This window comes from Phaethon aethereus, assembly GCF_964289735.1.
Source record: "Phaethon aethereus genome assembly, chromosome: 4".
NCBI lineage: Eukaryota > Metazoa > Chordata > Aves > Phaethontiformes > Phaethontidae > Phaethon > Phaethon aethereus.
The window spans coordinates 13,862,790-13,885,156 of NC_138578.1; the positions used below are offsets into that span (position 1 = coordinate 13,862,790).

The 22,367-nt window shown below is 43.5% G+C and overlaps 1 protein-coding gene across 1 annotated transcript in view; it reads right to left on the reverse strand.

Annotated features, from left to right (window-relative positions):
- Positions 1 to 22,367, reverse strand: part of MAML3 (mastermind like transcriptional coactivator 3) — a gene marked incomplete at its 5' end in the record, with an annotated part of 247,622 nt that overhangs the window by 83,342 nt on the left and 141,913 nt on the right. Inside the window, one exon of the mRNA XM_081999105.1 lies at positions 6,407 to 7,897. Coding sequence (XP_081855231.1) covers positions 6,407 to 7,897 — 1,491 coding nt within the window. The remainder of the gene's footprint in view (positions 1 to 6,406; positions 7,898 to 22,367) is intronic.

Sequence of the window (22,367 nt, forward strand, 5' to 3'; positions counted from 1 at the left end):
GCTGAACCCACTTGTCTACATCAAAACACGACAGGTACCATTTTGCAACAAACGCTTTTCCTGGTCCACAGAGAGTAAAGGCGTCAATGGATGACTGGGTTTACCCCTGTAGCTCTGACGCAGCAAATGCACCAATTCTTCGAGGTGACCACTGAGGTGGAGGAAGCAGGACAGGACGGAGGACTTTTGATTTTCCAGAGAACATCAGAACACTGTTATATGAAGAAAAGGCTATGTGGATCTTTCAGTCACCATCTAGCACTGAAAGCATCGACGTTTTCATTCTAAATTAGTTATGCCAATGCTCACAGGGCAGCAAACTAGCCTGTGGAAGAGCACAGCAGTGGGGAGAGTAGGGTATAAACATCTCAGTATGTTCAGCAGTGCTGTATCACCAGCTTATAACAGATCTAACCATAAAAGTGGGTGGAAAGGACAGAGTTTTGCACCATGTGTATATTAACATTAAGAACATATACAATAAACAAGAAGAGTTACAGAGGTTCATGGACAATAAGAAATGGATTATGGCTGGTATTGCTGAAAGCAGGTGGAATGGGTCATGAGACTGGAAAACTAAAATTGATGATGATAACTTGCACTTTAAGGAGAAAATAGCCAAAAAAACCCTAACAAACCCAAAACATATTTTACTTTATGTAAAAATATGCTGCTACTAGCTATAGACATTTCAAAATCACAGTGCTTCGCAATTCCAGTCGTAACTAATAAAACTAAAAGAGAGTTGGTTGGCACATGTTGTATCATCAGACTAACAGGCCTCACTAAATAACAGAATGAACTGCTCTTTATGTAGCAATCTAGCTCATGTAGGAAGAAAAAAATATGCTATCATGGTGACTTCAAAGTAAGGGACATTTAATATACATGTCGTGCAGCCAGTAACACAAATTTTCTGTTTCTAAAAGTAATGGAGGACAATTTCTTCAGAGATGAGAATAACTCACACTCTGAGTCTTTGAGAAACTAGACAAGAAGCAAACCACACAACAATGTATTTTAACAAATCTTGAAGAAGTATGGAAGTTTTTAAGAACCAAAGATTTACCACTACAACTATGATATTTAAAAAGAGGAAAAGAATGGTTATTCTGACACATTTTCTAGCAAAACAATGGAACAACTGGTTTCAGTTCTCTACCAGCAATGACTCGGAGGACAAAACAGGAATACTGGTCAGCATGGTTTCAGGAAAGTAGGTTTCACTGAAGACATCTATGGTTTTCGTATGATAAGATGATTGGTTCAGTTAGGGCATGGGAGCAGTGCTCTTATACTTCCGATTTTGCGAGGCTTAGACTAGAGAAAAAACTTAGTATTGCAGAAGAACATTTACCATATGGAATGAACAAAGTATGTATTAGGCTAAAAAGTACACGCCCACAAAGTGAGGAATACCAACAAGCCAAAATTTGGGTTTCAGGAATATGTCATGGAGATATGATCCTAGCCAAGTGCCGTCCAACATTTGTTTCTAGTGATGTTTCTTAGCTAACATGACCTCCTTCCCAACGCAATGGGCAGATGACAGCAGGAACAGTAAGAAGCCCAGGCTACTGCTTACAAATCGCCTGTTGAGATGGTCAGAACCCATCCGAGCACATTTCAATTACCTGTCTGTCCTTAGGAGTCTGTGGGAGACTGGTTTCTGGGGAGCAAATTTCGGCATTTGTAAAAGCCAGGCACAACATCTGAACTCCAGGGCAAACCTTTTGTGGAAAACAGTGTCTACGAGTCAAACATAGCATAGACGGGTGCTCACTACATTTCTACAGACGGTTCAGCAAGTGATCCTCGCAGTCTCAGTCTTTACTTCCATTCCAGCTTGTCTCCCCTAAAATCTGGTAAGACAGTTGTGTTTCTGCCACACTTCCATGCAGTGACTACAAATCTGTAGACCTTCTTCTTTACTTTTGGGTAGGCTTTTAAAAAGGACCAAATCCCAGAACATCAACAATCTCTTTTTCTCACTATCCCAAAGATAACCTTCAAAAAAGTATACAACCTTTTACAATTCCACTAACAAACATTTGGAGATGTTCTCTGGACACAGATCTCCCTTTATCCTTCACATCTAAAACTGGGCTGAGCATATAATGCATCTTGAATTTATAAGATTAAAACAAAAGACAGAAAAGAGAACATAAAGATATTCTTCCAGAATGGTGTAATTTCTCCTCTTCATTCACATCCCCCCGATTTCAAACAACCTAACTAGTGGTTTCAATAGGAACTATAATTGCAGCATCCTCGCAGTCCCATGCAGGCAAAGAGCTGCAGTCTAGTTTTATTTTTCTTACACCCACGGAGAATTCTGTTTTGTTTCAACCTCTCATTACTCTCCTCACTCACTTGGCTCCAAACATCAAATTCTGTCTCAGCCATTCAACATCTATTCTGTTGGGCTGCTTTTTTCTCTTACCATTATGCATACATATTGAACAGCTGGAACCAAGAAAAGGCACAATTAATGATTTTGAAATTTTCCAAAGAAAATGTTTTTACTTTTCCCCGATTTGAAATTACTTTTTGGTTTAAAGGGGGTGGGGGGGAAAAGAAAAGGAAAAAAGTGCCTCCCATAAAACCTTACATATACCTCAAAAACTAAATGGAACATTTTAGGTTAAACAAAGCTCTGATTTTTGAGGGAGGATGTTGGTTTACGCTTGCTTGCTTTTTTTCTTAAATTACATAAAAAGGCTAAACAAAGCCCCTGTTGCATCTTGGTATGAAACCAATTTCTTTTATTATCACATGGGAACCAGAATAGCAGCAGACCTCTAGCCCTCAAATACCTAACAAGTTACCAGCCCCAGTGAAAATCTGTACTTGCTGTTTTAGCCCATAGCCACAGATAAGCAAGAATGAAAGAACCAGCCAGGAAAAGCAAGAGGCTGAAGGGCAATACCTGCCACATACTCACAAACCACCAATTGGTTTTAGGGCAGATCAGGGTGCGTGGGGCAAGGCAAAGAGCAGGGATTTCTAAGTACAAGCCTGACCAAGTGGAGAACGGGCAGGCATGAGGGAACACCAGTAGCAGGACAGGGCCTTGCTGAAGGTACATGGGTCAGCATCCGACCATGGTTTTAACAGTCAATTCCACAAAAAGCAGTCTGAATTACCTTTGGGCTAACCCTGGAAAAATTACCAACTCCAAAATCCAAACAAGTATCTGCTTCGTGGAAAAACAGACAAATACCCCAAATCCAGTGCTCCTGTGAAGAGAACAAGCTATAGTATAAAACAGATGACATCGTGGTTCAGGGCACATGGGTTGTTCAGCATCAGCGTAACAACCACAGCGCCAGTACCAGTCCTGGATCTGCACAGCAAAGCAAAGGACTAACACATCTGGCAGGAAGAGTTTCAACACCACCAGCGTAGAAAGCCTTTAGAGAAATCCTACTTTTGTTGGATACTAGTTTTGCTAGGTAAGCTGCTAATTTAGCACTCTGCCTGTCCAACCACCCACATGGATATTGAGCTGCATGGCTTCCTCTCTCGCTGCTCACCTCTCTTTACGAGAGTATGCAAGCGATGCTTGGCAAGCCCAGGACACAAGCCCAGAGCGCCAGCACTCACATGTTAATAGGACAGTCAGGGGCAACTGACCTCCACAGAGCATTTGCAAGGTCCCAGCTGGACTGAAGAAATGGTGTGTCTTTCTAAAGTACGCTCAACAACTGAAGCAATGAGTGCATGTAAAAATCCTGCTTATTAACAACACAACTACCTTAGGCCCAAGTGGACATGGGTTTCATCAGTGTATGTAGTGCATGTATGCACACAATTAGCCATACTTGAATTCTACAGCAGTACACAGAAAATAAGACCAGGTGTTTTTCTACATGTCTGACATTCCCTAAATCACCTTCTGATTCTCTAATATGCCCTTGTAATAGTCACCTGACAGAAATACATGGTCAGTGGTAATCATGAGATGCAATAGCTGGATATTTTTTTTCCCCTTAAATGCCATTTGTTAAATCCTCATGATTATTTCACACACACACACACACGCACTTCTACAATTCTGTGTCAAAGACCAAAACTACAATCAAAGTAGAAATTATAAACTGACAGATATATTCACTTTACAATCAGAAATGTGTTTCAAACTGAAGAGTGCAATTTCCATATTTTCCATAAATGATCTGGCAAGTCTGACCATCCGCATCATGCAGTAAGTAGCAGAATCAGATAATCTGCATCAGTCTGGATTTAACTCAATGATATCAACATACCGTTCTTACCACATCTGCAAAAAACAATCCGTTTCCACCAAGCACATTTCACAATAATAAGCTTTACCATTTTCCACAGAAAAATACTTCTCAGGGAAGCAGGAACGGAAGGAATAAAGAAATACATTACAGAAACCTATTATTTCAAACTTCCTCACCAAACAAAAATCCCCTCAGTGTAGACAAGTAGGCTGCACAAGCAGTGAAGGGACCTTTCTACATCTATATACAAGCAAGAAGTCCCTCAACCTGACTGGGTCAACAAACGTGAACTGCACATAACATACAACAAAGTATGGCTTTGCCTTAAGTTTCTTCTTTATAAGATACCGAAATCACTTAATATCTGGACTTGTTTTTGGAAGAATGTCTAGCTGTATCCAAATATCTAGGTTTTCCTACATTAAAAAAAAGGAACTGAATGAGATTAGATATATGGAATCTTGGCTTCCTGTTCACACTGGAGAACTGCAGAGAGATATTAACATGAATTTCTCAACTTATGAAATGGAGCAGATGACATTAACTCTTTCACATACACAGTTTGTCCTCTCAACTGTTTGATAGCTCTTTGAGTTCAACACATTTAACAAAAACAAAGAAAAGAAACAATAGAGCATTAGACAGCCTGACAAAACATCCTCTGCCTCTCAGTTATAACCTGAAAAATTCTGTAGCTCAGATTACAATCTGAGTTTTATGTCGTTATCACAGTATTTCTCTAGATAGTCTTCACAAAAAGAAGAGGCTTTAGACCAGCTATTTCTAATGCAACAGGTGAGCAGAATTCACACAGAGATACGACCCTTTGAGCTGTCACCATACATACTGAACCAAAAACAGGAGGCAGATGAACATTTCTCTTTGTTTTGCAATTAATTTTAAACAATGTGATGGGCTCTGACCTGGTAAGGCTCCTACTCCTCCTATTGGTAGATCCCCAAACTCCACAGGCTGAAGAAATGACAAATTTTTCTGTATTTCAACATGCATTACGGTGTGAGTCACAGTTAAACAATACTCAGAAGGATGTACTCCTTGTAGGTGGTGTGGAAACAGCTCATTTGGTAAAAAGCTGTTACGCTAAATCTATCAACCAACAATTCTATTATTGTCCTATTGTATCGGAATTCCTGACATGTTTTGGTGGCACACAACTTCTGTGAAGGCATTGCCTAACTTGTGAACTAATTATTAACTTTATTTCTTTTTAAAACCCTTAAAACAACATTCAGAAAACTTCTTCTCAAGCCTTTCCATGACACCAGTGTGCAGATCTTTATAGGGCTGTGCAACTAAGAATACCCAGCTGACCTCAGAGGCGACAGGGCATTACTATAACCGTTACTCAAATCAGTTATTAATTCATTCCAAAGCATTCCCCAAGCCTGCCAGCTACTGATCCAGAGGTTAGCATGGAATACATGTGACATAGTGATGCCAAGTCACTTAAGCCAACATGGCTTTAGCCTCTTGCTAAAAGACTCTACAGTTTCATAACAATAAAATACTTGAGGCTGCTAAAGACTGCTTGAAAGTCCTGGAATAAACCATCTCATTTCACACATGGTTCAAGCACCACTAAAAGCATTCAGTTGTGCTTACTTCTTCCAGTGGAAACCAAAGGCACTCAGCACCCAAAATGTCCTTCCTTTGCTACCTGAGCCAAAATGCCAAAGATGCTGTTTAAAGCTGGCTGGATCCCTGCCTCAAAGAAGAAGGGGCCAGCCACTCTGTCTTTTTGTTACAATGCGAACGACACTCTGGAAACTAAGCCATGCAGTGGTTTGGGATCCAAAAGTATCAAGTCTTACATTATGACAAAAAGGAAACAAACCCTCCAAGGAGGTCCACTTCCGACCCAAAACTTCCAAGAGTGACCCTAAGCACTCATCAGTAGAAGTACAGGGAAAGAGTGCTAGTTCAGAAACACAACCATTTAACAACATTTCTAAAGCATAATGAACATCATCTCAGTAATTTCTTAAAACGATCAAGCTCCAAAACCACATGAAAACTCCAAGAAGAGTCTGCAATGACATTCCATACTTCCCAGGAGAAACAGACCACACAAAGAGTTACTAAGCCTTCATATCAGCCTCTTTTTGGTTGCCCACGTATCACGCACTCACGCTTACCTGACCAAGGGAAGGAAGTGCTGCATACGCCATAGGCTGGGTCATCATTCCTTTCTGTTTCATGATGAGCATGCGTTTCTGTTCCTCGCTCAGGTGCGCCATCTGAGCTTGCATCTGCGGCTGCTGGGACTGCTGCTGCTGGATGTACGGCATCATGGGGTTCTTGCTGGGATTTGCCATTGGCGGGGTCATCCTCTGACTCAGCTCAGCATTGAAGTGGGTCAGAGGTTTGGTGTTGCCGTAAGAAAGCATATTGGGCTGTTTGCTTAAGGAGTTTGTGCCCAGGTTATTTGGCTGCTGACTGATCATATTCATGTGATTTTGAGGGAGGTAGTTATTAATTGTGGTCTTCTGTGGATTGTTTGCCATAGGAGGCACTATTGGGTTTTGGTTGTTAAAGGCTTGGGGATACATCATTGGACTATTTGGTTTGTCTGCACTGAAGGGTCCTCCGTATGGACTAGATGGAGGGCCCACAGGTGACCAGCTTGAGGCTTGATTTGGATGCTGCTGCTGCTGCTTCTGCTGCATGAGCTTAGCTCTTTGCTGCTGCTGGGCTGCCATTTGCTTGAGCTGTTCAGCTGGAGACAAGTCAGCGCTTGGCATATTCACAGGCCCAGGCCCTGATCCCGCCACAGTTGCTGCTGCTGGATTCATAAGGTAGCCATTTCCAGATCGCGTCTGCGTCTGGCCTGGAGTGTGTGCCTGGCTAGGAGTTTGAGGTGACTGAACAACACAGTTTGCTGGTGAGCCGGCGGCGACTGCGGCTGATGGGGCGCTGGACACAGAAGCTATGCTAGAAGCTGTGGAGACATTTGAAAACGGAGGACCGGAGGAAGAAGGCCTCACCTGGGGAGACCCTAATGGGACATGAGCAAATGGAGAATGAGATGGATCGCTCTTCACGCTTGCACTTTCTTGAGTCTCTGTGGCAGGCCTGGGAAATTCCGGCTCCTTCTTCTCTTCAAAGTCTTCGTTGAACAAATCTTGTATATCATCTTCTGGAACAGTGTTTGCCAGTTCATCTATTAGCTCCTGCCACTCTTGATCGTTCAGGTTAATGTCTGAGAAGAGCTTGTTCTGATTTGAAAGAGATGTTTCAGAAGTGTCTATGCAGCTGGGGTCATCCAAAGGCTCTTGCTTTAGCTCCTTGTTCTGCAGGATGTTAAAACCATCGTCTAGCTCATTGCAACCATTAACAGGGAGCTTTATCTCAGAAAGTCCACCGTTTTTACCCAAGTCTTCTAGACCACTACCATGAGTTCCACTGTTCTGTAGGGGTAGGGGAGCTTTCATGTCAAGCTGGTGAAGAGGAGAAACAGCAGGCAAAGGCAAATTATTGGGCAAGCTGTTGATTGCCTCGATGCCTGGTACATCCTTCCGTATCCGCTTGCTAGTCGGAGAAAAGCTCCCATCACAAACTCCATTCTGCTGTTCTCCATTGAGAGGTGAACGTGCGCCTTCCAACTTCCTTTTGACTGTCTCTTGAAGCTTAAAGAAAAACAACAGGAAAAAAAAAATTAACCAGTTGCAGAGACAAAAAAAAGTGCTGATGACCCTTGCGACAGATACTCCTCATCAAGCCTAATAGTGACAATAAGGTTTAAAAACTGATTAGGAAGTTTCTTTGATTTCCTTGTTAGGCCTTGATCAATTTGAGAAGATGGTCTAAAGCCAAAAAGGAAACAAAGAAACAAAGAAAAAACAACGCCCTCAAAAAAAAACAAAACCAAATCTGCCCCTGAATAGAAGAGCAGAACTGTGAAATATGTCTGTGCTCTCCAAACTATGGAGCAAACTGAAGAATTCAACTTTTTGGTGCCTAACAGAGTGATAAGACTTAAGCAGTGCCTAATACAGTGAGAAGTCTTAAACTAGACCAAAAAAAAGAAACACTAAGATTTACTATTTACTCTGAAAATCTTCTTGTTGGAAGTTTCTAGAAGGTTCTTGAAACATACCTACAGTACAATTGATTGATTAGTTGTACTGAAACACGTGTTGTTGACACTGAATTTTTTTTAGAAAATTCATTAACATAGTTTAATTTGATTAGCCCTCTGTTCTTGGCTACAAAATATATTGAGAATCAGTTTTAAGTGAGGAAAAAAACATACCTACCCTAACAAATAGAAGGCACTTTGCATCAAATAACAAAAAAAGGAAATAACCTGTGTGCTAGGAGCTAATGTAAAAGGTAAATAACTAAAAGAAATGATAGCAAGACAAATCTCCAGGAAAGCAATTAAATCAGAATATAAGAATATTATTTTAAAAGTGTATTAATATAAGCTTTAATTCAGGTTAAAAGCAGCAGAGCAGAGCACTGTAACAACATACAGTCCTCTTCTATCACACCAAACATTAAGTCCTCTGCTTATGTATCAGGCTAAAAAAAGCATCCCTCTCTGGCTAAGGCAAAAAACAATAGTGGGTAGGGGAGGAAGCAAAGAGGTCACAGCTCTAGCGAACGCCTTCAGAACACACTTGCATCCTTGATACTAGAACAATAGAAGACAAAATACTGAAAGATTTTATCAATTTTTAAAGTATTTTTACTGGTATGAAAATCCCAGACTCACAGCTCCCACCCCTTCCCTAACCTAGAGGTTCTCAACCTTCTTTCTTCCCACAATCCAGATCCCATTTATTTCTCCCACCCCAGAGGGCTAGTTCCCCTTTCATCCCCTGCATAAGACAGGCAAGCAAATCCATATCTCATCCCCATTTTAGAGGGAGCAGTTCCAAGAAGGCTGTGCCCTTCTCTCACCCTTCAGGCCTGCACAGCCTCTTCAGCATGCAACGCAGAAGGACATGGCCAACAACACTCGTCGCTGTAGTCCCAGCTGAACATGCGTGGGACACTAAGCTACGTGCTGGTCCTCTGCAGAGATGTGACCTTTTTAACAAAGCAGAAAGGCAAGTCTACGAGTCCTTAAGCAGACAGTCAATGGCTTCATTTGTACTGGAGCGGAAGAGCGTTTTTATGTGGGAAAATTATTAACATGTGGCTAAGAGTCACCAGCGGGTCCCTGTTGGCACACGCGCTCAAGACTCTGCTGCCTGTCCCCCCTGCACAAAGCCAGCGCATGCCAAGCCTCCCACAGGCTGCAACTCCTTCTCCTCTTGGCCTCTATGGTGCCGCACGCAGACCGCTGCTCGACCAGCCTCCTCCTCCGGTGCAGGGTGCCTGCACAGCTCCACGAGAGCTGTTCATAGCCCGAGTCTTTCCCTGCCCCTGGTTTCTGGGGGTCAGGAAGGCCATGAGCATGTTCTGGGCCACTCCACTGCACTTGTAGAGTCCCCATCACTGGGCTCCCACTCCTCACCCGACCGCAGCAGCTCTTACCCCAACGAGCTCCACAGATGCCCGGGGATGGAGAGGGGTCCTGCACATGGTGGCAGACGCAGGCGAGAGCACACACCGCACCAGCACTCTCTCAATTAAAGCCCAGCACAGTCACGTTAATCAGCCATGATCTGCAGGAGCACGGAGCCCCACAGCAGAGGCATCACCTTTGCATCCCACTGTGCCATGGAAGCGGCAAGCCCTAGCAAGAGGTGCTTGCCTAGGGGTGGTAATTGCCTCATCTGTGCCGCTTCACAGCGATGCGGAAGGTAAGTCAACACCCAGGACTAGCACGAAGGATAAAAATCAGATCCCACAAGGAGTCTTACGATACAGCTCTTGCCTCCGCTGCCTCCCTCCCCTAAAAACCCATGTTAAGCTGAATGTCACCAATACAGCGTTACAGTTTCCTGCTGCTTTCTGACCGGTGTAACTGGTGTGTGGCAGAAGACTACAGCGGAGCCACTGCGCTTGTTTCACTGATCTTTATATAACCCTGGTTCAGAACCCGGAGACAAGGAAAGGACGATATGGATGTGGTAACGGCACACAAGTACAGGAGCACAGTCACTTCCAAGTTTCCTTTCTTCAGAGCAAGAAAAGAAAGAGCACAATTTGGCCTCAAGTGCAGGTGGTCAGTAACACAGTTGATATAATGGCTTAAAATAGCATATTTAAACATTGCCCCTAATGGGCCACTCACACAATTTACAATACTGCTTTATCCCCATTTCAGCTCCTAAGCTGTCTCACTACAAAGTCACTATCCCTCTTTGCCTTCCACAACAGAAAAACAGTCACTGAGCGGAAAGTGACTCCAGGCCAGGTTCAGTGGGCGCACACACACAAAAACAGGGTTCAAGGAAATGTCCAGATCTTGCGATGGTCCTTTGCCCCAAGTTCATACTGGCCAAATGCTGGGCTAAAGTAAGAACAGGCATGCCAAAGGACCTGGTGACAGGTTTCTAGTCATGAAGAAAAGTTCACATAAGGAATAGGGGAAAAAAATGAATTTGTCTTAATGACAAGTCCGGGATCAGTGAGAGTCATTATATCCTGAGAAATACAAGAGAACTGACTCCATACATTTCACAACAGTTTGAAGGTACCCCTTACAGAATACCGGTAAGAGTGATACACTTTCACAACATTTCACACTTTTAGGTTTCACATCGTTTACTAATTTATCCTGAATCCATCACCTCATTTGTACATGAATATTTGCCAAAAGAATCAAAACTATCTAGTGGCAAATAACCAGCCCTAAAAATATCAGCGCCTGAAGTTTCATCATGTGCCGAAACTTGGATGTCCCCCTGTACAAATATACAGTGACTTTAGTGAAACTAAAAGCAGGCCCAGTATATAAATATTCATAATTGTGTTTATCATGCATCACAGCAAAAGGAGCTTTAACATGTAAACTATTTTCCATCAAACATAAAACGTGCAGAAATTGTGCCGTGTTGCAAACAAAAACAAAATAAAACCTGTTCTAAGTTTGTAGCTCCACATTATTTTCCTTCAGAGGCTTTACAATTTGGGGGGGTCAACAGGCACTAGGAAAAAACTAATCTTCTTTGTTTGTTTGTTTGCTCATTGAAAAACTGTAGGTTAGACAAAAACATAGCATGAAATATTTGTTTGAAGGCAACATGCTGGCTACAACCTTTGCAGGTGGAGAAGCACCTCGGCTCCTGCATTTCGCAGGGGTTGGGAGCCATAACAACAGATGCATTTCTTTTTGGGATACAACAGAGATATATTCTTACCAAATGATTTCATTGAAAATGTTCATTTTTATATCTTGATTTCATCCCCCATCACTAGATCAACTGTAGGATGGCTTCAATATCATATGCTGACCATATACTGGCAAACAGTTGACCACCACCAGGACTCCACAGTGCGTCAGACTAAAATCCCAGCAGTTCCCCTTCCCTTTGTAAACACAATGCCTGAAGTAAAATACTCTCCTGTAAAATATCTTCCCTCTCCTTCTAAGTAGTAGTATATAGCTTGTGCATGCAATTTGCAGTATGCATCATGAAGATATTAGCAGCAGCTTAGAGATTTATGTCTAGGAGCAGAAGACTCTTGATGCATAAAATAAAAGGAAAATATTAAAATAAAATAAAACCCTTGCCAGCTTCATAGGCCTTTAGCTTTATTCACACAAAATATTTGGCTGAATGGAGCTACATTTCACAGCAGGTTTCTACCCCAAAGCAGAAGAGAGTGAAGCAGGAGTCACTATTCTTTATATGCCTTTGGAGAAACTCTAGTTGCAGAGCAAGAAAAGGTCAAACTTTGGCAGGTTGACTTTTTAAATGACTCTTGATTGGGGAAGAGATGGGGGGACAGAGGCAGTGCACACAAACACGCAGACCCAAATGGTCTAATCCAACCCATCCCGAAATTTTTGGCAGAGCTGCTCGGACATGCCACGACAGACCAAATACATAAACAAGAGAGTGTTGAGGCTGTCGGTAGAGCTTTCAGCTTTCTGCGGGGAGAAGCTGCTCTGCTTCGTCCCACCAGCAGCAAATCATTTTTCAAAAGAAATGAGACCGAGGTGCTGTCGTTATAGCAACAGCTGAGCCACTCGACAGCCCATCCTCCACTGTTGCGCTGCCTTCAGCGGGCGGCTGTTCCAGTCATCCACGGGGAGTGACCAGGGCTATGGCAGCAGCTTAGTCCTTTCATTGCTCTTCCCCCCCCCAAAAAGGGGGGGGGGGGGGGGGGGGGGGCAAAAAAGCAAAGCGCAAAAAAAAAAGTGGGGGACACGGCGTGGAACAGAGAGGCTAAATTCTCGTTTTGCTTGGTGGCCAGATGATCTTTGAGCCCACAGACAAGGAGGCTGGGGTCTCTTTTACAGACGTGTTTGTGCATCAGCTACACAGTGGACATGTTGCTGCTGACTTCCCCCTTGTTAAGGCAGCTCCAGCCACTTCAACATGAAGCAAGAGAGACAACTGCGCGAGGTCTGCGCTGGGATGCACCTTGCTCCGTAGCTATCTTTGCTCCCCATGGGAAAGCAGAGAAACCAGCCAAAGCCCAAAGTCCATCTTCCTCAGGGAATATCCATGTTTACAAAAAACAAGGGTTATCATAATCTCCACACTGCTCTTCCATGACTCTTTCTGTTAAAAATAAAAATTGATCTTTTGCATTCCTCACGTTGAATCACGGTCTGGCCCACCAGCCATCCATGCTCAAATAGGATTCAGGTCCCTTCCATGGCAATGACTCAGTCTTGGCCTTTCCTGCAGGACTTCTACTCTCCCTCCCATCAGTTTGTCTGGTCTAGCACCTCCTCTTCCAGGTGGTCCTGTGCTTGCCCCACTTTTCTTCTCCCTTATTCTCCCAGAACTTCTCCAGACAGATCTTGACCCCCTCCTGCCTCTGACAAGGAGTCCTCACCACGAGCTCTGCCAAACACCACCCCAATTCAGTCATCTCTAGCCTGCACCCTGAGGACTAAGTCAAGTTTGCTCCATAACTTCTTATGCTGCACTCAAATCCTATCAACAACTTAGCAAGTGTCCCAGGGGTTACTGTAAAGTGACACTAAGCAACTGGATTTGACATGACAGCTCTTCTAAGCAAAGACATAATGACCATAATCACCTCATCTGAGGTCAATCAGGAATAACCAATATTGCCATTCGCATGCCAGCAATCCAGCTTCAATATTTGAAAAGACTCCTCATTTCTTGCACATCCTTCCTTGCTGTACCACTTCTGAGACTGCTATTAGAAAGTCAACAGTGCCAAAGGGCACCACTGCCTGCGGTACAACCACATCTTGTGACCTGTGTCTGAGTCCATCAGCTCCACAGCGGCCTCTTTAATGACACTTGCTGCAGGTGTCACGCAGAGCTGGTGGAGAGCACAGGACAACCTTTCAAAAGCCAGGTTGGAGCTGAGCTCAGACAAGTGGCCAAGCAAAGCAGAGGTGGGTTACATACCACTGCTTCCAACAAACGAAAGTATTTCATGCATCAAACCACTCCCCTACTACTAGAATTTCCTCATGATGCTAAAAGCACGGCACCAATGCCTGCTAACTCACAGGATGAAGCCTGACATAGCAAATTGATTTTGGATCGCAAATCGCTCACTTAAAGCACATGCTGTGCTCTTCCACGCGGGGCCTGCCTGCCCAGTTCTTGTTGGCCAGGGCAATGTTTCGAATACGCAGGGAACTCATGTTGTGAAATCTGTTTGATGTTGGTAAAATCTCAATCTGCCAACCTAGCCACTAACCTGTTCAACTCTGCAGGCTCACAGAGCAACCTCTGCCTCATGAAGATCAAACCTTTGCCTGTTACCCAAGCTGCTAAGGGCTGCTGGGGACTCTGTCATCGCCCTCGTTTTTGTAAATGGTCATCAGAAGAACAAACCCACTCTCATTAAGGATAAGAAGTAAAAGATGTTCAAGGCACCGATTAAATCTGAAAGCGCAAACGGAGAGGAAAACAATCTGCTTCCTCACATTTTAGCTGGGCTGGTGGAACAGGAAGGGCTCCTCTCTCAAGCAGCCAAAGTAGAGAATACCGGCTGCCGGGATGCAAAGCAGGCAGTGCAGGGATGCACAGGGTCCGCACCGGAGCTGCCTGCTCTGGCCAGCTGTCAGGCTCCCAGCCACCAGTGGGAACTGGATCACACTGGGAGGTCAAGTAGAGGACAGGGAAGAAGGATTACAAAAAAGGCACCGGTTGAGAACAAAACAGCGACAGCACTGGCCAAGTCAAACCAGGCAAACGCCATGACCCTACCAGCCCTCAGTCAGCCAGGAAAGGATGCAGATGTGTGCTAAAACAGCTTGAGAAAAGCAAGAACTGGCACGAGTGTCCATCAGAGCTTTGCGAGAGGGATGAGCAAGAGAAGGGTAAGGGGACATATTTCAGAGAGACTGAGAGAGAAAGAGAGGTAGCTTCTTCTCCCATGGCTAGACTCTGCCTGACCCCAGTGGAGACGTATTTTCATCGCATACTGAAGAAGTTTTGTACTTTTGTTGCTCAGGTCATGTGATAAGAGGACTTCTTTGTCTGTGTGTATTAATTTTATTAAAAAAAAAAAGAAAAAAAGATAAGCACGTATAACTTTACTCATGTTTACTGCTGTCTTTTAAACCACCCCATTGCATTGCTGCCAGAAAGACATTTTCTGCTGCAGAAATGAACAGTGTGGAGAATGCCTAGCTAGTGAGGGATGCAGGCTTGAAGAAATCTGTACAGAAATTAGTAGAGAAATATCTACAAAAAATACTAACTATCCTGCTCAAATTGTATGTGTCTAGAACAGGCTGAGGAAAAAAGTGTGATCCTTCTGAAGCATAGGTGTATATATCATATATCAATTCCAGTTTACCTTTAAAGTATTTTTTCTTTCATAATTTCTGTCTCTCCCTCTACACAACTCCAACTTAAATTTGAATGCAAAGATGCTAAATGACACGCTTCTGAGGAGATCTGGCATGCAGGGTCCCTGGGGAAGCTGTTGAGTAAAACACAGGCAATGGATGCAATTAATTTTCTCAATACCAGATTACTGGCAAGTTTAACTGGACTTCAGAGCACAAATTATTTCACGGATGAAATGCTGTCGTCATTGTCAAACAGCCTTCCTGCCTGAACGTATGATCTACCTGGCTTCCTCCTCTTCAGGTCCATCCAATTTAATCCCACTTTAGCCCAATAGGATAAACACTGGCAAAGTAGTAACCTCATCACTTAGGGAGTGCCAGCATTCCTCCGTTTGCGCAAAAGTCTTAATGAAGGTGCTAAGAGTCTGAGAGCTAAACTACTTAGCTGGCAGTGCCTACTGTGGCCTCTCACATGGAAAAGCGGAGCTACATTCTCCCTGCAACTGTCCTCACAGACGGCAGGAACTACATTTTCAAAGCGCGTTACGAGGATTTAGTCAGGCAGCCTCTAATTGACTTGTCTGGGAGTTGTGCTGATAAATCTTCACCCTTTGAAAACATTCCCAATCTGCTTTGTATCTGGACAGGAGAGAAGCTAATGATAAAAAGCAGACGCTGCAGATTATTAAAGCTGTACCTCCTGAAGAACTCCTGGAAATCAGGGTAGAAAAGAAGTGCAGAAACCTCTTGTGTTTTAAACTAAGCAGCAGCAAAGCAACATATCCAGTGTTGTTGCCCATGCACCATAGCTACTCATTCACAACTCATTAGTTCTTTGAACTGCACATGCACACTAGAAACGGTCTGCTGGGGAAAATCTTGCCCCGATTCATCCTTGGATGGGCACACATTGTAGCAAGCTAGTGCATTGGTGCCACCCTGCCTGCCTAGTGAAGGGGCATTTGGGACAGGAAAGTGTTCTTGTGCTGACACAGCCTCTGCTTTCCTTCATCATCAAGGCACTGGTAGGATATGAGCTCTGTTTATGACTTCAGAACTGACAGACTAAGTCTAACTGCTTAAGGGAAGAGCCCTTCCTATGCTTAGAGCACGCAAATTACCTTCCAGTTGCAGGCAGAGTACTGCTATGGCACAATCTAAATGCAGAATATAATATTCCAGAATATTCTTGGAGAAACTCCAAAGAAGGAGGCAGAAGAGACAAGGGATGGAGTACTCCCCCCTGATGACACTAATGGTTTCCATGGACTATGAGCTTGTATTCAACTTCTTTTATTACCAAAGCCTGTCTAGCGCATGACCTCTAGAAGACCAACAGCAAGCCGTCAGAAGGCTGAACTCTGAAATGGTACGGTTGTCTCCCATTCATGTCACTGGTGTTAACTCCCAACAAACACCACCTCATGTTAACATGGCTACTTATTCCACAGTTGCCTGAAGTAGCATCCTCCAGTTCCTCAAATCAACATAAGTAATTTCCAGGATTCTTCCACACAACTAAGTTCAAAGTGTTTGATACAATCAAAAAAGGAAGGAAATGAGAGCCAGATAGTCTATACACTGTACCTGTTCAATCCCACACACTGTAGTCACCCTTTTGGGATAACATTATCATAAATGAAACTTCCATTTGAAAGTAATTTAAGATCAAAATTAACAGATTTCCATAACTAACACATAAAAAAGAAAAACCTTGTGAATCGAGAACAGGACAAGTTATACTGTGCTGCAGACAAAATGGTGAATTTATCCCAGAGCTTGTCTCCGTTAGCCTGCCTCGTCTCCTCTTCCTCAGCTGTCCCCTGTGCCTGACTGTACAGCTTGTCTGAGGACATAGGTGACCTGAAGATCTCTTTGCAAGGACAAATACTTTCAAAGCTAAGTACAGGTTAAACAATCAACAGTGCAGTAGGCATTGCAAAGGAGACCCAATGCTAAGGAATTAATACTCATATTTTTCAAAGCCTTAATTCTTATTATGCTCCTGAACTATGTCTTTTGGGGAGAGGAAAAAAATAAACACGGGACAGATGAGTTTGGAAGTAGAATTGCGCTAGACTTTAATCCATAAAAAATGAAACAATTAACTGAAAATTCTAAAATAGAAAAGATACCGGGAACATCCAGAATGGATCTGGCTTCTTCCTTCATCCAAACATTTTCCTGATCAGCAGAATCAGCTTGATCCATCTCTAGGAAAGAAGAGCAATGCTAGAACTGCTTGTTTACCTTGCTTTTGCATATCTATTTACAAGAATGCATGCAGCAGCAGTTTTGTAAGACTCCTGTACAAAACTCAGAGCTCGATCATGAGAGATGCTGAAGCTCTCTGTTCCTGTCAAGTTCACTGGGAGTTAGAGATCCACTGATAAGATCACTTTTTCTACACCAAAATTTCCTCAGAGATGGACCCTAAGTCTGATGGAACAACTCTTCTTTACATTCCTTTTTTGCTTTCAATATAAATTATAGCCAGCATTGTAAAAAATATTGCAGGATCCTTGAAGATCTGTGAAGACTGATGGAGTCAAAGGATTGTACAGGATGCCCCAGACATGTTCTGAATTACTCACAGTTTGAGCGCTCTTTGTCACAGGCTAAAGGCCAGACAGCACTGAATAGCAGTTTTGCCCTAAAGATGGCCAAGCAAACCATACAAACTTTACTTCTTTGTCACCTCAGTACCTTCACCTCAAGCTGACCTTGGGTCCCATAAAGGCATGCAACAGCAACTAATGGAAAAGTACGTGTCTGGTCTCCCAGATCCCAGCAATTATCAGAGTCACAGAGTCCCAAATCTGGACCTGCTGTGTGGGGTGAACTGCAAACGTACTATTTAAGTCTACTGATGAAGTGTAAAGAAGAAAAGAGATTTTAAGCAAATCTAGGCACTGATTCAGCAGAATATTTAAGCACATGCTTCACCTTGAGTTCCCTAAGCAACCTCAAATACAAGGAATGGTTTATGCAATGAACCACAACATCAGACCAAGACCTTCACTCAGGTCTTACCTTCCCTATTTCATCTACAGCAGCTGTCTACAACCCAGGCTAAACCTATTTCTGTCTCCCATCGCTAGTCTGAATATACATACAGAGTGTAGTTGATTTGCATATGTGCACTGGCTTCATGCTTCCCCAAAAGGACAGATCCTAAAAAGGATGCACTGTGTTGCAATCTGGTGAATCTGCTCACTCCCTGCACATTCCTAGAGCACCTAGGAAAAACAGCAGCAGCCCTGGGAGCCCAAGCAATTCATGCTGTTTGCTCCTGGCTTTCATGGCCTTGCAGCGGGTGATGTGGACTGTTTCTCCCAGTGTCCCCAGTACCTTCCTCAAGAGTGCGAATGCACATTTGCTTGTCACATGATAATGACTCCCAACGTGGGCATGGGTGCGATACCGTATTGGGGAATGGGCTGCGAGGCACCTAGGACAGATGGCTGCCAGGAGCAAATGCCAGCAGTAACTGTAAAATCATCCAGCCTAAAGTCTTTCTTCTGTTGATGTCCGAGTGTCATCAAGAAAAAATGGTGCCCGTGTTCAATCTAAATGAACTACACTATCAGGTGGGGAAAGGCTCACCTCAGCAGTAACCAGTCTTGTGAACAGATGTCCCATGCTTGCCTGCTCTGCCCTCCTTCTAAAGCTGTTACGTGAACTCTGCAGATACTTTATCATCAGAGCATCTTATCGTTAAATGCTTTTGGAAAAGTGTTAGCTACTGCTAGGGGGAAACCACATCTCTACCTTAAGTCATCTATTCGAAAAGGTGCTCAGTTCTACTCAGAGCTTGTCTAAAGCAACAGTGTCCCAGAGTACAACAGCAGCAGCAGCAGCAGCCTTTCTGCAGGCAAATTCCCAAAGTTGCTAGCTGTTGGGGGGTTGAACTCATTGTAGCAATGGCAGAAGTTTGCCAAAAACCCAAAGGTGTGTAAGATTTTGAGACGTCTCCATGCAAACCAAAAAAATGACCAGGAGAAAGGTGGTCAGTGCTCTGCTGAACAGGTCAAATTCCCAGTTAGTCCCAGCCGTGCGCCAGAGTACTATCAGGCACTCTTATCTATTTGTGTATTTTGAAAACAACCCTCCAAAGGAAGGAACTGCAACTCATAACGCTACATGTGCCTGTGCATGCCCATTGTGCACAACACAGCTTTTTTTCTTTTAATTTTTTCTTTTTGCTGGCAAAAAAAAATTTCCTGTATTTTTCACATACGTGCAACATGCACATGTAGTTGCTGCCTATGACAGTCCCATGGGTTTTCATCTCCGCAATCTATGAGACCGAATCAATGAATCTGTATCAGTAAGCATGTAACAGCAGCTAATCCAAATTAAATTTAGACTTCAGGTCCCATTCACCACTGAGAGTTTATGCCCTTAACAGTGTCAAACAAACATGTGAAAACAAAAGAGCATTGCTATTGTTAGATGCTGTAGGTAAGACTGAGTCACTGAGAACATTACAGTTCTTTCCTAAACCCCTTGGAGGCATGAAGCACAAGACATTATAGTTTGCTGTTAGGTAAGCCGTAGAAATGCAGCATAAGCCAGCTGTGCATTCTTGTAATGGGCTTCCATATTTTCCTTCTTAAAAGACTTTTCATTCCCACCACCTTCTCCTGTTCTAGAAGTGACAAGCCACCTAGTACTAAGGCACTTTTAATTCGTTAGTCTGGAGATAAAGTACTCTTGGGCCACTACCAGAATTATATGGATTTTGGTCTCAGAAAAGAACAGAGGTGGTCTGAATCTACAAAGACACCCCCCCTCAATCTATTTGTGTGTCAAAAAAAACCCCCAAAAACCCCATCACTTAGCACTTAAATGGCGTCTGTCATTCAAATGCGAACATGTATTAAATCTCTGCATTTCACTTAAGAAAACAGAGCTTGCCTAAAGCTGTAGATGAAGTCAGTGGCAGGGTCAGCATTGGACTCAAATCCTGTGCCCAGCCAATGGGAATATAAAACGCCTTACATCTTCTCAAATCAATAGGTGCTTTTGCTTCTGTTTCTTTTCTTATTCAGAAAAAAGAAAGGTGGGGGCTGGGGGGAGGAAAGGCTATGAACAGGAGAGAAAGAGCCTGGGAACTCCTGTAGGCACCATAAGAAAGTTGCAGGCAAGAACAAGTCGATTCATTCTGGTCTTAAGGATGTGATTCATATCCCCTATACCAGACCAAGATAGGAATGAGATAAATCATGCTCTAGAAGTGTCTCTTTCTTTTCATGGACCTTAAAGGGAGCCTTGGTAACTAGCTCAAAGAGAGGCATCCACAGTCAGATGCCTGCACCTGGATCCTCCCCAAGCCACCAACATTATTTGCCCAGTCACAATTAGGGCACTAATTATATGCTACTGCTGTTGACATCTGCGTTTAATAAAGATTTCTGTCTGCGTGGGTCAGGTCCTTCCCCCAGTTTCATTTCCAGAGGCTTCAGTTTTGTCCCACTAAACTCTAAGAAAAAAGCTTAAAATATTCATAGTTTGGCCTATAATTATGATATTGCATTTGCTCTTGGAAAGAGTCTTACTTTCTTGTAGTGCCAAGAAAAAGAAGGTTGCACAGCTCCTAGTTCTTGCTTAGTTACTTACATGCTTAATCACTTCTGGATTATTTAAGAGAGGCAAGGATAAGGAGAGAGGTAGCAGGAGGGGCTGTGAGTTTATATTCCAGATAAATAGTAGTGTTATAACCATGATGGTCTAAGCAAAGTCTGTAGAAAGGAGGAAAAAAAAAAAAAAAAAAGTAAAGCATTTTGAATTAGATACACAGATAGCAGGGAAATACAGACAAGCTTTGGGGTAAGCAAGCACTTCCTCCTTCTTAAATAACAGTTGTAGTAACCTTAGTAACAACTTTAACAATGAGCAAGCATGCTTAAGAAATGATGGAGAATCATGTCAATACTGGGCATATAGGATTGTGTGCAAATCTGCTGTGTGATAAAGCTTCCCACAGTATGAAAGTTTGTTTTTAAAGGAAATTACATAGACAGTAGGTTGAGGCTTTTCCTAGGGCTATTTACAATACTCTTTTATTTTTCCTCCTTTCTTCTAAGCTTTTCAAAACTGTCAAATGAAAACAAAAGCCTGGCAATTAGCATATTTCAGAATTACATTAAGGCCCAGCTTTAAAATGCACAGCTGCCCAAGACTTTTTTCAATGCCAGGTGGAAGACACAAGGCCAAGAACCAACCTTGGATATTGTGGGTCCTGGTGGCTGTAGGATTTGCAGGAGACTGTGGTCTCAGTACGTCTGGGGACATAAGTCACTACTATTCTATGTATTTTTTTTTTTCTTTTTTTCCCCAACCAAAGCTGTCTGGTATTGCCAAACTCCAAATTCAGTCCCACAATAATCATGTGAGAAGCATTTGACACTGCAAACATAGAGGATTTTCCTGACTCATCAGTAAAGTAGTGCCAGCCTTCTCCTCTCCCTTCTAATGAGAAAGGACTGCAACGCCTGAAAGTAGAGCATATATTTTTCCCCTCACGCGTTCCCCATGTTTCTGTACGGCAGCATAAACTACCCAGGGGTGTTCTCTCCGTACAGGGCCTGGAAATGTTACCAGACAGTGAGCTACTAAATGGGTACTGGGTGAAAGGCTCCCTAAGGAGCTGCGGGGGGAACACAGCGGGGCACAGCACCCTTCTTGGGAACACCATCGCTCCACACAGCCACTGTCTAGCAGAGGTTCAAACCACAAGGATTCAAACTAAACCACAGAACCGTACAGATTTGCGTCTCGGTCCCAGCACAGCAGGGCTGCAGACAGCCTGTGCGCTCTTGGCACTCCTGGCTTACGCTCCAACGTCTCTTAGTAAAGGCATGCAGGCAGAAGTCCCTGGGGACAAAGCTTGCCCTCCTGCTGCTGCCCCATGAGGGGCTAAGAGCTACAACTGGTCCCTGCCTCCTCTGCTTTCCCATAGCTCTGCTGGACCCTTGCAGCTCCCACCTGGGTGGCAGCAGCCATCAGACGAGGCTATGACAAACAAGTGGTAAGCTAGCAACAGCAGCCACGGCTCTATGTGATGATGGGAGGCTTCGGGGAGCTGGGTACAAAATGTGCATCAGGCAGGTGGGGAACATTTGCTCCTCCCTTGCATAGTCCCATCTTTTTTCCTCTCCTGTCACCATTTCCCGTATTTTCACAGTTCAAATCTCTCAGCCTCGTACATAAATTATGTGGCTGCAGAAGGCAAAGTG